This window comes from Lepisosteus platostomus, chromosome 3, assembly GCF_059453375.1.
Source record: "Lepisosteus platostomus isolate fLepPlt1 chromosome 3, fLepPlt1.hap1, whole genome shotgun sequence".
Lineage (NCBI taxonomy): Eukaryota > Metazoa > Chordata > Actinopteri > Semionotiformes > Lepisosteidae > Lepisosteus > Lepisosteus platostomus.
Window position 1 is genome coordinate 63831168 of NC_142613.1, and position 13969 is coordinate 63845136.

The following is a 13969-nucleotide window of genomic DNA, read 5'->3' on the forward strand; positions in this document are numbered from 1 at the left end:
CAAGAGCTACTATCCACAGTAACTTGCTTTTTACTGTGTTGCAGTTGTTTAAAAGACTTCAGTCTTCATTAAGCTTTATCATTTTATTTTGTTCCTGTTATACAATTCATCCCATTTTTATCTCTTCGTGTGGATTGGACATGAGTGCTTGAAGCACTCTCAACTCGGCAAGGGTTCAAGTACAATAGTCCCCTAAAATCTTAGTGTTCTATCAGTTTTTCATTGTGAAACTGCATACAATCAGCAACTTCCTATACCCATGCAAGTCGGAATCAACATTTTGTTTTGACTCTGTCGATGACCTCTGTGACATTTGGGAGAGAATCCAGATCACAGTCAGCTGGTGGTATCAGGTTCTTAAGAACTTGACATGTACTGTAATGTTAACTGACTGGATGACCGAAGCTCAGGAATTTAACTGAAATGACTTTGGTGAAAATATACATACACCAAACTGAAACCTATAATCTCCATAATCATCTGGCAAAACCTCCCTACGATTGTTTTGGCCATGGTATTTCTCTGGAATTGAGAAGGTGTAATTTTACTGCATTTTAAAAAGACTTCAGCAGTCACCAAATAGACTGATCACTCATATTTCATCATTCACTAATTTTTCATACTTGGACGTCTTCATACTTCATTTCGTTTTGAAGCATTGTTTCAGAACCTCTTAGGACAAATACACAACCAAGCTTCAGATCACAATATTGAAGTTTAATGGCATACGCCATTGACATTTTTTAGTCCAACTGTACAATACATTGAACATTATGTTCTATTTATATTATATACATTTTGCACAGAAACATTTACAGCCCATCCACTGTCTTCTCCTGATGAAGTTTTCACTTGCAGACCCGTCACACTAGACAGAATGCAATCTATTACTGTTTATCTTTTCACATCAAAGTTATTAGGTAGACAATACTATACGAGATTAACCAGTTTTGACAGTTTTATGCAGCAAACAAAATACACACCAAGCTATGTCTTCACTTTGCTTAAATGTTGCATCATGAGCCCTGTAAACAGTCTGGGAGGATCTTGTGTCACACTATGCATTTGCATTTTGTATCACATTTCATTTTAAATCTTTTAGTGCCTTGACCTTGTGTATTATATCACATTTGATATAAGCAAAAGTTAACTTTTCCAGATGTTTAACATTAATGCTTACTGAGAAAAGAGAACAAAGCATCAAAATTCAAGTGACAGGAACTTTAATAACCAAAATATATTCTTAAACTGTTAATTTCACATTTTGTTTGGTAATTCAAGGCACCTGTGCTAGTAACTGATGATGCAATAAATGGTACTTTCCAGGAAAATACAAAAAATCCCCTCAGGTTCACTCTCATCAATAACCGTGGGTTTGCAAATTCATAGAGCTTTCCTGCTGTCAGTTCACCGTAATTACCTTCCATAGCAGAACTTAAAAACTATATGAAATTCCTTTCCCAACACACTTTGTCTTTGAGTAACATCGTAGTAATTTCATGTCCAGCTTGTTCATCTCTTACAAAGCTGCCTGTGTGTCATAGATCCCAGCATGCCTTCTCTCAGGCTGATGAACAGGAGATCAGAACGATTTGGCCTTTCGCCGCTGAGTGAACCACAACACAGCTGAGACCAGAACTGTGGCCACTCCCAGAATTCCAAACACTTTCAGCATGGGGAACATACCCTGCAGGGAAAGCAAAACGGGGAGACATACTTCAGAGGTCATGAACACTACCTGGTTTCATGTCAATATATTCATGGTTTTTGTCATGTAAGTGAATTGCTTCACACATTTCAAGTAACGGCAAAATATCTTTCAAAGTACTTATTTTTATTTTGCTGTTGAGCAACTTCTTCATTATGCCTCAAATTTCTCTCTTAAGTTGTATAGTGCTTAGCCAACTTCCACTTCCAACTTGCTACTGAGCAAATTAGGAAGATTATCAAATTATCAGAATTTATGAACCGATTGTGACAAAACAAATCCAACTTCATTTGCTTATTCTGAATAAACTAGGTGCCTATAAATGCATCCTCCCCCATGCTGATTCTATTACACATTCAAGACAAAAAAAGAGTGATCTTAAAGATTGGGATTAGCAGTAGACTTCTTTACCTAAGGTCAGTTGTAGTCCAAAATTACTGTTATCTGAAACTGGTGAACATGATGGAAATTACCCAAAATCTTAAGCCTCACAACAACCACAGTTATTACTGCATTTCACTGTAAAACTGAGATATACAGTGTGACTGTAGAGCTGGAAGGGCATTTGGTTTTTCACACCTTAACCCTCAGTTCAAAAGCCTAAATGTTTACTGAATGAGATCATTTTATTGTGTTTCCCATATTTAAGGACACAATTCTAAAGTGACCAACAAAATTAGCAAAATGTTTATACATATATACACACCTTAAAATAAATCTAAGGAAGATCAAGGAACTTAAATGTTAACTCCTAGAACATAACATCTAAGATGAGATTTATACTTTCACCTCATAAATATATTTTTTCATTTCCTCAACCTAGTATTCAGTTTTAGTTTTCAGCAGTTAATAGTTACTAAACCTCATTTATTTACAAGCAATTTATTCACACTTGATTTTGAATCAAATGCTCTCATACTAAGGATAACCTCTCTTGCAAAGACATCAGAGTGTCAAGATGAGGTATGTACACCCCTTGCAGTGATAACTATTTTGCTTTAAAACCTCTAATGCCATGTTAAAACCTGACATTGGGGAATGACCTGTGACCTCGCTCAAGCTGTGCTGGAATCTGAGGGTACTTTCAAAGATCATTATAAAGACTGATAGTGTCCCTGAGATGCTTTGTGGGTTTTAAATCTTGTCAAATCAAATAAAACAAATTAGCCCACAGTGAATCCGATTTCAGTAGATGTCTGTTTCACCCATCAAAGATGAGCTTGAATGTGCCTGTAAGACATAACTGCTAAGCAAACTGATAAACTCAAATTTTCTGCCGACATCAGAGAACAGAGGTTTATCCATTGACACGACATCCAGTAAATACAGGTTGCTATAACAGTGAGTTGAAAACATGGAATGTTTTAGTCAAATAATCACAACCAGGTTTCATAACTTTCCTGTACAATACATAGTTCAAGCTGCTTGAAAGCATCTAGTAAAATCGCAAATAGGTACAATAAGTCTTACAAAATGAAACTTGATTATCATGTGCTCCTGTAAATCACGTTATCTTTCGTACCAGGGCAAAGAAAATATTAAATTTTATTTACAGCAAGTATCAAGATTATTCATGTTGATTAGTGATTTGTTAACATTTTTGCTGCCCTAGGGAGTCCAGATTTCACACCAATACTGAAGAGAAAAACCTCTTACCTCTCTGAGACATTTATATCCATGGAAGTTTTCTGCACAGTTACACTGAATCAAACCAGGGCCATCAGGTTTGCAGAGTGAGTTTTCAGGACAAAACCAGGCTGAAATGATATTAATATTAGAAATGGATTTTTTTTTCTAAAAAATGTTTAAAAATCTGTATGTACGGGGTATCATTCACTCTTTAGCTCAATGGTTCACTCTTAGATCATGCCTGGACCTGGGTTATCCATATATCTGCTGTTTTTTGTTTCAGCTGGGCCATTAATCACAAGTGCTAATTGATATCAGTAACTGATCTGCTTCCTTGTTTAGACTGCAAACAAATCACTTAAAGCCACAAATTAGCACTGGAGATTAAAGGTATGTTTGGAAGAGACTCAGAGACACTCCAGGACTGAGAACCACTGCTTTAGATTATTAATTGAAAGACTGAGTTCAATATCTTTAGGTTTCAGGCTTTATACTTGGGTTAGTCATTAAGCGTTTTACTTCTCTGTTACTAGTTGTCTTTATGGAACCTATTTTCTAACAGTACCCTTGACTCACACAATACAATAAAGACATCCATATTTGTATCTTCATATCAAGCTAGACGTTCATTTAGAAATGCTGAACTTGATAACATTTGGAAGAAAAATGTTGGAAAACACAGTAAGGATATGAGAGAGAAGAATCTGAAAACAAAATGCACTTTTATCTCAGAGCTTCAAAAGCAGTCAATGGTATCAGTTTTAGAATTGTGACATACACACAACTTCAGTTCCATTACAGGCATTCTTCTGGCCTTCACACATCACAGTCTCTCCTATTAACGCTACATGCTCCCATGATGTGTTCCCCCCAGGGCACTCCAGGTTTGATGGCAACACTCTAGAACAGAGACAAAACCATTAATCTCCCCTCCAGGCTCATTACATTCTTCTTAGGAAAATATCCACACAACACAGACACGTGGGAAAAGACCAGCCATCCACAAGTACAAACTGCAGTCATCTTACTCTGTTCTGGTTTCTACTGTGCAGTACATGCATTACAGACAGCAAGGAACAGAAAGAAAGCCAGTGAATATTTCAGCAGGAGAGCAGGAAAAGAAATATGAATGAGGAAGCTGGCCTACACCACCCAGATATCTGTAGATTCCTCCTACTGTAGATTAATTTAAATCTATAAGGTGTTGAATACTGATGGGATGTCATGTAAATTTAGGGAAATGATCAGTACTTTCTTAATTACTGTATGTAAATCCAGGAGGAGCTTTTCAGATTCATTAATTGGATCACCTTTGTATGGGACCAAAGATTGTTTTCTCCTCTGTTTCGGGAGCGGGTTCATCGGTAGAGAACATATTTATTAAAACAGTCCAATGTACCCTTACAAACATGTATGTCCACTTGTTTGTTCTTTAACTTAAAGTTTGGGGTCTAGGGGAGAGATTCATAGTAATGCACTGTCAGAACCCCCATTTTAAATAAGAGTCTACAAATAGTTGTGCATTTTAAGGTATTGTGTATGTCCTAGTTGGTCTAAATATTTGACTAAACGGCTCTTGATTGGCGATAAGCTCGCTTAATAAATATTTGTCTTTTAAGATACTGCCTCCTCATTTCTGCAACGCCAAACCTTTCAAAGAAAATGAAAAGAGCCACATGACCCACGTCTGTACTACAGAACTATTTATGGTTTAATAAACTTTAAGAAATTGCTTTTACTCAATGAGCGGATATCATAACCAAATTCCCATTTTCAAAACCACTTTAAACAACATAGGATCGTGCAGGAGCCAGGGCTCATCGTGGCAAGCAACGGGCACAAGTTAGTAACACCCCTTAAAAGTAACAATATAGTTGAAGTAAAAGAGTGGAGTATACTTTTAAGTGGTGGAAAGTCGATTCCTATTACATGATAAAACTTGTTTACACTGCAAAAAATGCCAGTATTCATTGCAGTATCACGATCTTCTAATCCCCAGACAATGTATTATAGAGTGGCAACAGTTGTACTAACTTAACAGCAGCCTTACTACTTTCTGATATAAGAATCAAAAATAACACATAAATGAATCCAATTATCTTAATGCTTCAGCATAGAAAAGCAGCACTGGATTACTTACAAATACTGCAAACGTGTAAATCCTTGAAATGCTGACTCAGAAACGTTCATTAAGGGGTTGTCCGAGAGGTCTCTGTATAAAATAAACAGCAAGGGATGAGATCGGCTTGGCTCAAGCCTTTGGAACTGACATACCTCCCCAAAGGCAAGGGCTCACAAACTGCATATGCAACTAAAGATTATTACTAATACTAGTGCGGGATTCTAGAATATGTTTATCCAAAACCTTTTAGCTGTTTTTTTAATAACACGCTCCACAAAAAAAAAAGAATTTTCCTAAACTTACATTATAACAGCTGCAGAAGCCTCATGTAGATCTTCAACTTGCGTTAGAGAGCAATTCCATAGGTCTAACCTATGAAAAAAAAAAAGGTGAATTGAACTACTCCACCTGCCAAACAAGAAGTGCAAATGACATTTAATGGTTTTATATTTGATACCGATTACATATTTTCTTGTCCCCATTGTATCACAACCCACAAAAATAAAGCAGGAACTCATAGAATATATATAGGTATAACACACAAAAGCTAGGCAGTGAAATCTAGTTGGGTTACAGCCAATTCGAAACATTGACTTTGACTTACTGAAAATTAAGAAAACACCTTTCAACCCAAGTGACAATTTTCCCCTGCACCTACAGATGCATTTACTTCTACTATTCTGTCTTGGGCGGCATGGTGGCACAGTGGTTAGCATTGCTCTCTCATAGCAGTGGGACTCCGAGTTCAATTCCTGGGGTGCTATCTGTATGGGGTTTATATGTTCTCCCCACGTTCAATTCAGTTTCCTCCAGCTGCCCCAGTTTCCACCTACAGTCCAAACACATGTAGTATGTAGTAGGTTCACTGGCTTTTGGGACAACAGGCACTGGTGTGAGTGTGTGTGTCTGCACTGCACTGGACTAGTATCCCATCCAGGGTGTATCCTGCCTTGTGCCCATTGCTTGCCAGGATAGGATCCAGCTCCCCCCGTAATCCTGTACTGGATAAAGTGGTTAGAAGATGGATGGGTGGATAACCTGTCTTCAAAGATCAGTAAGTTAACAGGACGTGCCACGGTGCCAGATAATAATAATAATTGCTTTCACTTATATAGCACTTTTCCTGACAATCCACTCCACAAGTGCTTTACAGGCAATAGGGACTCCCCTCCACCACCATCAATGTGCAGCATCCACCTGGATGATGTGACGGCAGCCATAGTGGACCAGTACACTCACCACACATCAGCTATCAGTGGGGGGGAGAACAGAGGAATGAAGCCAATTCATAGATGGGGATTTAGGAGGCCATGATCGGTAAGGGCCAATGGAAAATTTAGCCAGGACGCCGGGGTTACACCCCTACTCTTTTCGAGAGATGCCCTGGGACCACAGAACATCAGGACCTCAGTTTTACGTCTCATCTGAAGGACGGCACCTTTTTTACAGTATAGTGCCCCCATCACTATACTGGGGCATTAGAACCCACAGAGACCGCAGGGTGAGCGTCCCTTGCTGGCCCCACTAACACCTTTTCAAGCAGCAACCTTAGTTTTTCCCAGGAGGTCTCCCATCCAGGTACTGACCAGGCTCACACCTGCTGAGATTCAGTGGGTTGCCAGTTATGAGGTCCAGGGTGACATGGCTGCTGGTGTTACAACTTATATTTTCCTCCTAGGAAATTCTTTGTGAAATGAAGGAGGACCAGACAGTCTATGCTTCACACCAGCCGCCACACTCCTTACCCAATAATGGGGCTGGGCAAAGCTTGCTTCTGCAGACAGCAGCGGCCCTCCCTCTCAAGGCTGCTGTTCGACCGGCAGAGATCGCCCACTGCTGTGCCATTCCGCAGATCCCCCTCACACCGGCTACACACCTATCACACAGGCAAAGACAACAGGAACCCACCATCTTTATGACGCAATTGAAATAAGAACATCAGAAAGGTCACAGACAAGAGGAGACCATTCGGTCGATCCAGCCCATTTGGTGATTAGCAGTTGATCGATCCAAGGATCTCATCCAGAGGTTTTTTGAAAGACATCGGATTCAAGGCTTCCACTGTATGGCCAGGTGGCTTGTCCCATACTCCCACATTTCTTAAATGAAGAAAGGTAAAGAGGTGTCTCCTGTTCTTGGTTTTAAACGCACTTGTCTTAAGTGCGCAATGCACTTCCATGCAGTTTCCAGCTGTGTCCTCTAGTTTGTGTTTCAGTGTTTAAATTGTGGTTTGAACTTGTTCCTTTTAAAAGCACTGCCAGTGGATTGAACAAAACACTTTTTTAAAATATTACAACCACCTTACCAGCCTCACAATTCAAAATTAATAATGAGCAGTTTTTGACTCACCTAATTACAGCTCTCCTTTCCTGACCAATATAGAAATTTAAAAGCAAACGTTTTAGTACTGAACAAAATGGGATTATCTGAACTACTCTTATAGGTGGTAACACACAAAACCTATCTGGCTAGTAGCAGCAAGAAAGCTCTCAGCACCCTTCAAGTTCCTTATTTGTGGCTGAAGTTCAGGTTGCATCTCATAATTCTGTTATCTCCGAGATTTTAGTCACCAATATTTTTTAACAAAAGGCACAACACTTTGTTTTGCTCAAGGAAGCTGTCATAAACACATTTTGCAGTATTGTAGCTATATTAGCATATATATCATACATATTATCATATATACAGTACATATATCAATGTATATGTCGTATAATGTAATTTTATTATACGACATCAACGTCGTTTGTAATGACATTTAACATTACCATCGTTAAAAGCCAACCTTATACATAGCGCCTTTAATCATAGCATAATCCCAAAACATACGATTAAGATAATCATAATTACATACACATTACGTTACGATAGGCTTCCAAATTACGAGTACCGTACAGATTTATTTCAGATTTTTGAAAATAGTGAAGTATCATTACATTTTAACAAGCATAACCATATCGAAAATATTTGTATTCTTTTCTGACCTTGTACACAGTTTGCGAATTGCCAGGAACAGCACAAATAGAAAAAAGAAGTACTATAATACCAACTAGAAACACCCGGCGAGCTCCTTTACCCATCTCTTACTGTAGAGATAGTCCGGGTCACAAGATATATTCGGGAATCACGTGATTTTTGGTTCCGCAGTTCTGCACAAACTCTGCTGCGATCGGCGTTTTTCTCCCAGGGCTCCTGCGTGACGCAACAAACCCCACGTACAGGATTTTTTTGCAGATTCTGCGCAGCTCAGCGCAGTTTTTCCAAACGATGGCAGAAGACGGCAGCTGTGAATTTAAGGTGGTACTCCGGTATAGAAACCCAAAGCCTCTTCTAGAGCAACAATGCGTACAATGCTTGTGTATTTAACTGCCTGAGAATAACGCTGGCAATGGTATTGTGAATTAACTGGACGACGCAGTGGTCAAAAATAATCTGGTTGATTGAAGCATTTTAGCCAGGAGCCATATCACTCTGCAACTCACAACTGGCAGCCCACTGAAGCTGAGCAGGTGTGAGCCTGGTCAGTACCTGGATGGGAGACCTCCTGGGAAAAACTAAGGTTGCTGCTGGAAGAGGTGTTAGTGGGGCCAGCAGGGGGCGCTCACCCTGTGGTCCATTTCGGTCCTAATGCCCCAGTATAGTGATTGGGACACTATACTGTAAACAGGCACTGTCTTTTAGAAGAGATGTAAAACCGAGGTCCTGACTCTGTGGTCATTAAAAACCCAGGGCATTTCGTGAAAAGAGTAGGGGTGTAACCCCGGCATCCTGGCCAAATTTCCCATTGGCCCTTACCAATCATGGCCTCCTAAAAATCCCCATCTATGAATTGGCTTCATTACTCTGCTCTACTCCCCACTGATAGCTGATGTGTTCTGGCGCACTATGGCTGCCTTCGCATCATCTAGGTGGGTGGTGCAGATTGGTGGTGGTGGAGGGGAGTCCCCATTACCACTCTTTGAGTGGAGTGTCCAGAAAAGCGCTAGATAAGTGTAAGCAATTATTATTATTTCATCGTTATTTTTGTTTTAATTCAATATTTTACTCTGGCCAAAATGGCAAATGACAGTTTTAATGAGGTTTGTCGTTTGCTATTATGCCGTGCAATATATATGCTGGAAAAACAGCACCCTTTCACTAGCGGTGTATTATGAAACATCTGATATTGCATCCACAAGCTGTAGGACAGACCGCTTAAGAGTCGTTTTTACAAAGCGGTTTCCCACATTGTCACACAGATAAGATAAGATCACTTTATTAGCCATACACAATTTCTTGCATTAGGAATTTGTCTTTTCACATACCCCAACTTCCTTTCCATGAGACACACAGATAGGGAGAGAAGCTTGGGTTAGAGTACAGTCTCAGTCATTTATACAGCACCCTGGAGCAGCTGGAGTTAAGGGCCTTGCTCAGAGGCCCAACAGAGTTGGATTCCTCTGCCAGCTGTGGGATTTGAACCAGTAAACTTCCAGCCAGAGATGCAGATCCTTAGCCACAGAGCCACCACTCTGCCCGTGTCCACATCTAAAGCTCTGCAAACCTTTTTCAGGCAGAAATATTGGGCACAATCACTATGGAATTCTGTGGCGATGAAGAAACAAGTTTCAAGTTTCAAGTTTATTGTCATTACACTCCTATACATGGTATATGGTATAACGAAATGCTATTTAGCTAGCTCTCGGACATAAGTAGTACAAAGAGAAAACAACAACAACAACAGCAATACACTTGTGTAGCAAAAGAAAGACAGAGACAACAGGCAGTGTGCAAAAAACAACAACAGACAAGTCATTCTCTTGCAAAATTATTTTCTCGAGTTATGGCAATCGAGACCTTTTTTGACTTTTGTGGTGTATGCGGTAATATCAGAAGAACTATGTAATAGTATTGGAGCGTCTGCCCCCTCCCCACCGGAGTTATGGACTGGATCATTGCCCCATGACCTTGAACTGCAGTTTACAATCCCTATATAAGCTTCATGCCCTTTATTGGAGGGTGTCCTGTCCTTCTCCTTCTCTGTCCTGTCCCTAGTTTCCGGTCTGCTGTCCTTCCGGTCCCTCTCTTTCCCTTGGGCTATATATTTCCGGGTCTTGCACTCTGCTGTGGCTCAGCATTGGCGTTCGGATGTCCTGAGACCCGCCTAGCACCGGGTCGCCCCACGTCCACTACCTGAGGGCATAGGTTTCTATACGGCATTCCTGAACTCTTTGCACTACGAGCCTGGGCCTTTTTCGCGTCTCGCCGCTACGCATATGGGTTCTTTTCCGCTCTCCTGCTGCCCTCGGGTAGTCCCTTTGGACGTCCGTGACAGAGGGGGGTCCTCTTAACGTTCACCCCCCATTGAACCACTTGGCAAACTGTGAGAGACTGTGCTCCCCCATTTCTTTTTATCTCCACCCACAGTCTCTCTGTATCTTTATATCTCCCCAGACTATCAGCTCCTTCCTCTATCACTAAAAGGGCCATAAACTGCCTTTGTGAAGCTGCAAACCTGTCTCCTGCTTATTCTCCATCACTGTCCTCTCCTCCGAACCAGGTTTGGGCCGATTCAACACAGAATTGTAATGTTCTGCCAGTGAATTTTATCCTTTCCCCTTAGGCTCACCTCTTCCTACCTTTTACCCCCCCCCCAAAAAAACAAACAAACAGAGGAATCCCCTTTTCACTCTCTTTCACCTCAACCTCTTCATTGCCTTATCATTTAAAAAATAAAAGGGCAATAAAGAAACACTCATGAGCCTTCGAATGTCTCCTCCAGATTGTGACCCTCCACACTGCCCTAGTGAATCCCTCAACGTTCCAGTATATTTGCATGAAGAGACAAATGCTTGGGCTGTGGAGCCTTCTTTGTGAAGAGAGTAGCGTTTTGGGAAGAAGACGGACTAACTCCACTATGGCAGGCTGACAGTGGGAGTCAGGCGAGGACACTCACCTGGAAGAATGCTTGCCTCTAACAGGTGTGTGGCTTTGAGCTCACCGGAGCTAGGTCTGTCTGCGCAGAAAAGGGGCCAGGTCAGGGAACAGAGTGACTGCCATAGAGAGGGGATGGAAAGACCAGGGCTCCTCCTTTTGTGAATCGCCACATTGCAGTAACTGAGTCCATGTCCCTGTGGGAGGAGAGTCAGGAAGGAGACCTAGAGCCCCAGGAAGTCTGCCGGCGATTGTTGGCCAGTAGTTCCATATTGTAATATTTCAATATTCAATATTACCAGCAGCCATATCACTCTGCAACTCACAACTGGCAACTCCCTGAAGCTCAGCAGGTGGAGCCTGGTCGGTACCTGGATGGGAGACCTCCTTGGAAAATCTAAGGTTGCTGCTGGAAGAGGTGTTAGTGGGGCCAGCAGGGGGCACTCACCCTGCGGTCTATGTGGGTCCTAATACCCCAGTATAGTGATGGGGACACTATACTGTAAACAGGCGCCGTCCTTCGGATGAGATGTAAAACCAAGGTCCTGACTCTCTGTGTCAGTTACACTGACTCTCTGTGGTCATTAAAAATCCCAGGGCGTTTCTCAAAAAGAGTAGGGGTGTAACTCCGGTGTCCTGGCCAAACTTCCCATTGGCCCTTACCAATCATGGCCTCCTAATAATCCCCATCTATGAACTGGCTTCATTCCTCAATTCTCCTCCTCACTGATAGCTGATGTGTGGTGAGCATTCTGGCGCACTATGGCTGCCGTCACATCATCCTGGTGGGGCTTCACATTGGTGGTGGTGGAGGGGAGTCCCCATTGCCTGTAAAGCACTTTGAGTGGATTCAGAACGGATCAGAGGTCATTACCCAAAAGTCGACAACAAATGGATAGAACTGTGCGCCACCATTGAGAGGGTGAGTGAGACCAGCTGTCATCTGCGCCAACCCCCAGTGGACCTCCAGGGGATACGGCCACACCAGATACGGGCTCAAACTTTCACTGCTCAGACTTACCCACCTTGAGGACCAGCCACCCCCGCCCCTGTCCCAGTATCCCCTACTGCAGGCTCCCAGAGGGAGTCAACCCACCTTCTGTCAGGGCTCCTCATCTCACTCGACAGCCCACTCTACCCCAGTACCTGGAGGCGGAGGACCTGAGGACTATAACTTTAACCTTTATCACACATTGTCCTGCCTTTTGCTTCTCCACTTGCAGATGAAAAAGCATAAAAAAGTCATGGCTGCTAGGGTATGAGCACGATTATGTTTTTCTGTTTACATGATCTTTGCATGAATACAAAAAATAAGAAAGCTTTTGTTGTTGATTTCACAACTCAAGATCATATTTTTGTTTATTTTCTTCATCAAGGGAAACATTTTTTTTTATTAGAACAATACAAAACACATACATATCAATCCATTTAACCATCCCAATCCTCCATCTTATATCCGGTCAGATTTTTGCAATTTCCGACAAGGTCTTCCATCTCTCCTTGGCAGCGTGGTAACCCCATTTTCTTGATGTCCGCAGTCTTCCAACCACTTTCTCATATACTCCATCAAGGGAAACAAAATACTTTAACAGTTAGAGATCAGAAAGGGAATAGTCTGTACAAAGCTGTGTTCTGTTCAGCGTTTTGTGTGATTACACGCTTTTGTCCCTCGGGAGCCCCAATCCAATTGGTTTTCTACTTCACCTGTATCCAGTGATCAGGAAAACCTATATATCAGTTATAAAGTAAGCAAGGAATCATTTTCAATTAAAGAAAGTTCTGGTTCATGAGGGCTGAAAGTGTAGTCCGACTTTGGACAAATTATATATAAATTACTGAAGTAAGCAAATCACATGCAATACCAATCGAAATGAATTGTTCCAAGTATTTGTAAGATAGGGTGCAATATGAGCAGAGGCCATTTGCCTAGTCCACTTGTAATTCAAGTATCTCATCCAAACAAGTCACGGCATCGGATTCAACTACTTGTCTGGATGGTTCATTCCATCCTCCCATAGTCCTTTGTATAAATAAATGACTCATGATAAATTAGTTTAAAATTCACATCAAAGTAGTTTCCATGAGTTTCTTCTGGGTTTTGTTTCATCATTGATTCCGAAGACGTTCACTGGCTTGACTTTGTCAATGCCTTTGATGATTTGATGATTTTCAATAAATTGATCAGTTTCCTCTATAGTCATCTCTATTTAAGACTGACAATTTTTAACTTAATGATCTTATAGAGACCTATGAAATATAATGGACAGGGGACAGGACTGGAGACTCTCTACAGCAAATTACTTCCTGTGATGTGACCTCCTAGAACACGTACTGTACCTGATCTGCTAATAAGAAGTCAAGAGACTTCACATGTAAATGCACTCAATCTTTAACATTCCCATGTGAAAGATCCTCATCCTAAATGTTTTATCTTACAGCCCTTTAATGTGAGAGTACTATGGTGCAATAAGGAAATTGTATTTCCTTTTTTCTTAGGAAATGTTTTGTCTTAGTAGCAATTAATGTTAATTAATGTCCAAAACAAAAAAGTTGTAAACTGTTCTGAAAGAAAAATGGGAAGGTTATGATAACACAAG

At 41.1% G+C, this 13969-nt stretch overlaps 1 protein-coding gene across 1 annotated transcript; it reads right to left on the bottom strand.

The window, feature by feature from the left end:
• Nucleotides 1–696: 696 nt before the first annotated feature.
• On the bottom strand, nt 697–8599 carry atraid (all-trans retinoic acid induced differentiation factor). Its single transcript, XM_088626408.1, has 7 exons — nt 8444–8599; nt 7205–7335; nt 5763–5831; nt 5478–5549; nt 4116–4237; nt 3365–3465; nt 697–1687 (listed from the first exon to the last, which is right to left on the bottom strand). Exons 1-7 carry the CDS (start codon nt 8537–8539, stop codon nt 1583–1585), a joined length of 696 nt encoding a protein of 231 aa, XP_088482534.1. The 5' UTR covers nt 8540–8599; the 3' UTR covers nt 697–1582.
• Nucleotides 8600–13969: the final 5370 nt, after the last annotated feature.

What these genes read in the sequence shown, in the direction of transcription:
- atraid (XM_088626408.1), bottom strand. Translation starts at nt 8,539, where the DNA reads ATGGGTAAAGGAGCTCGCCGGGTGTTTCTAGTTGGTATTATAGTACTT. An exon ending in TTTACACGTTTGCAGTATTT is followed by an intron (nt 4,238 to 5,477) that starts GTAAGTAATCCA and finishes TCTCTGTTCTAG; the next exon opens with AGTGTTGCCATCAAACCTGG. An exon ending in TAATGGAACTGAAGTTGTGT is followed by an intron (nt 3,466 to 4,115) that starts GTATGTCACAAT and finishes ATATCATTTCAG; the next exon opens with CCTGGTTTTGTCCTGAAAAC.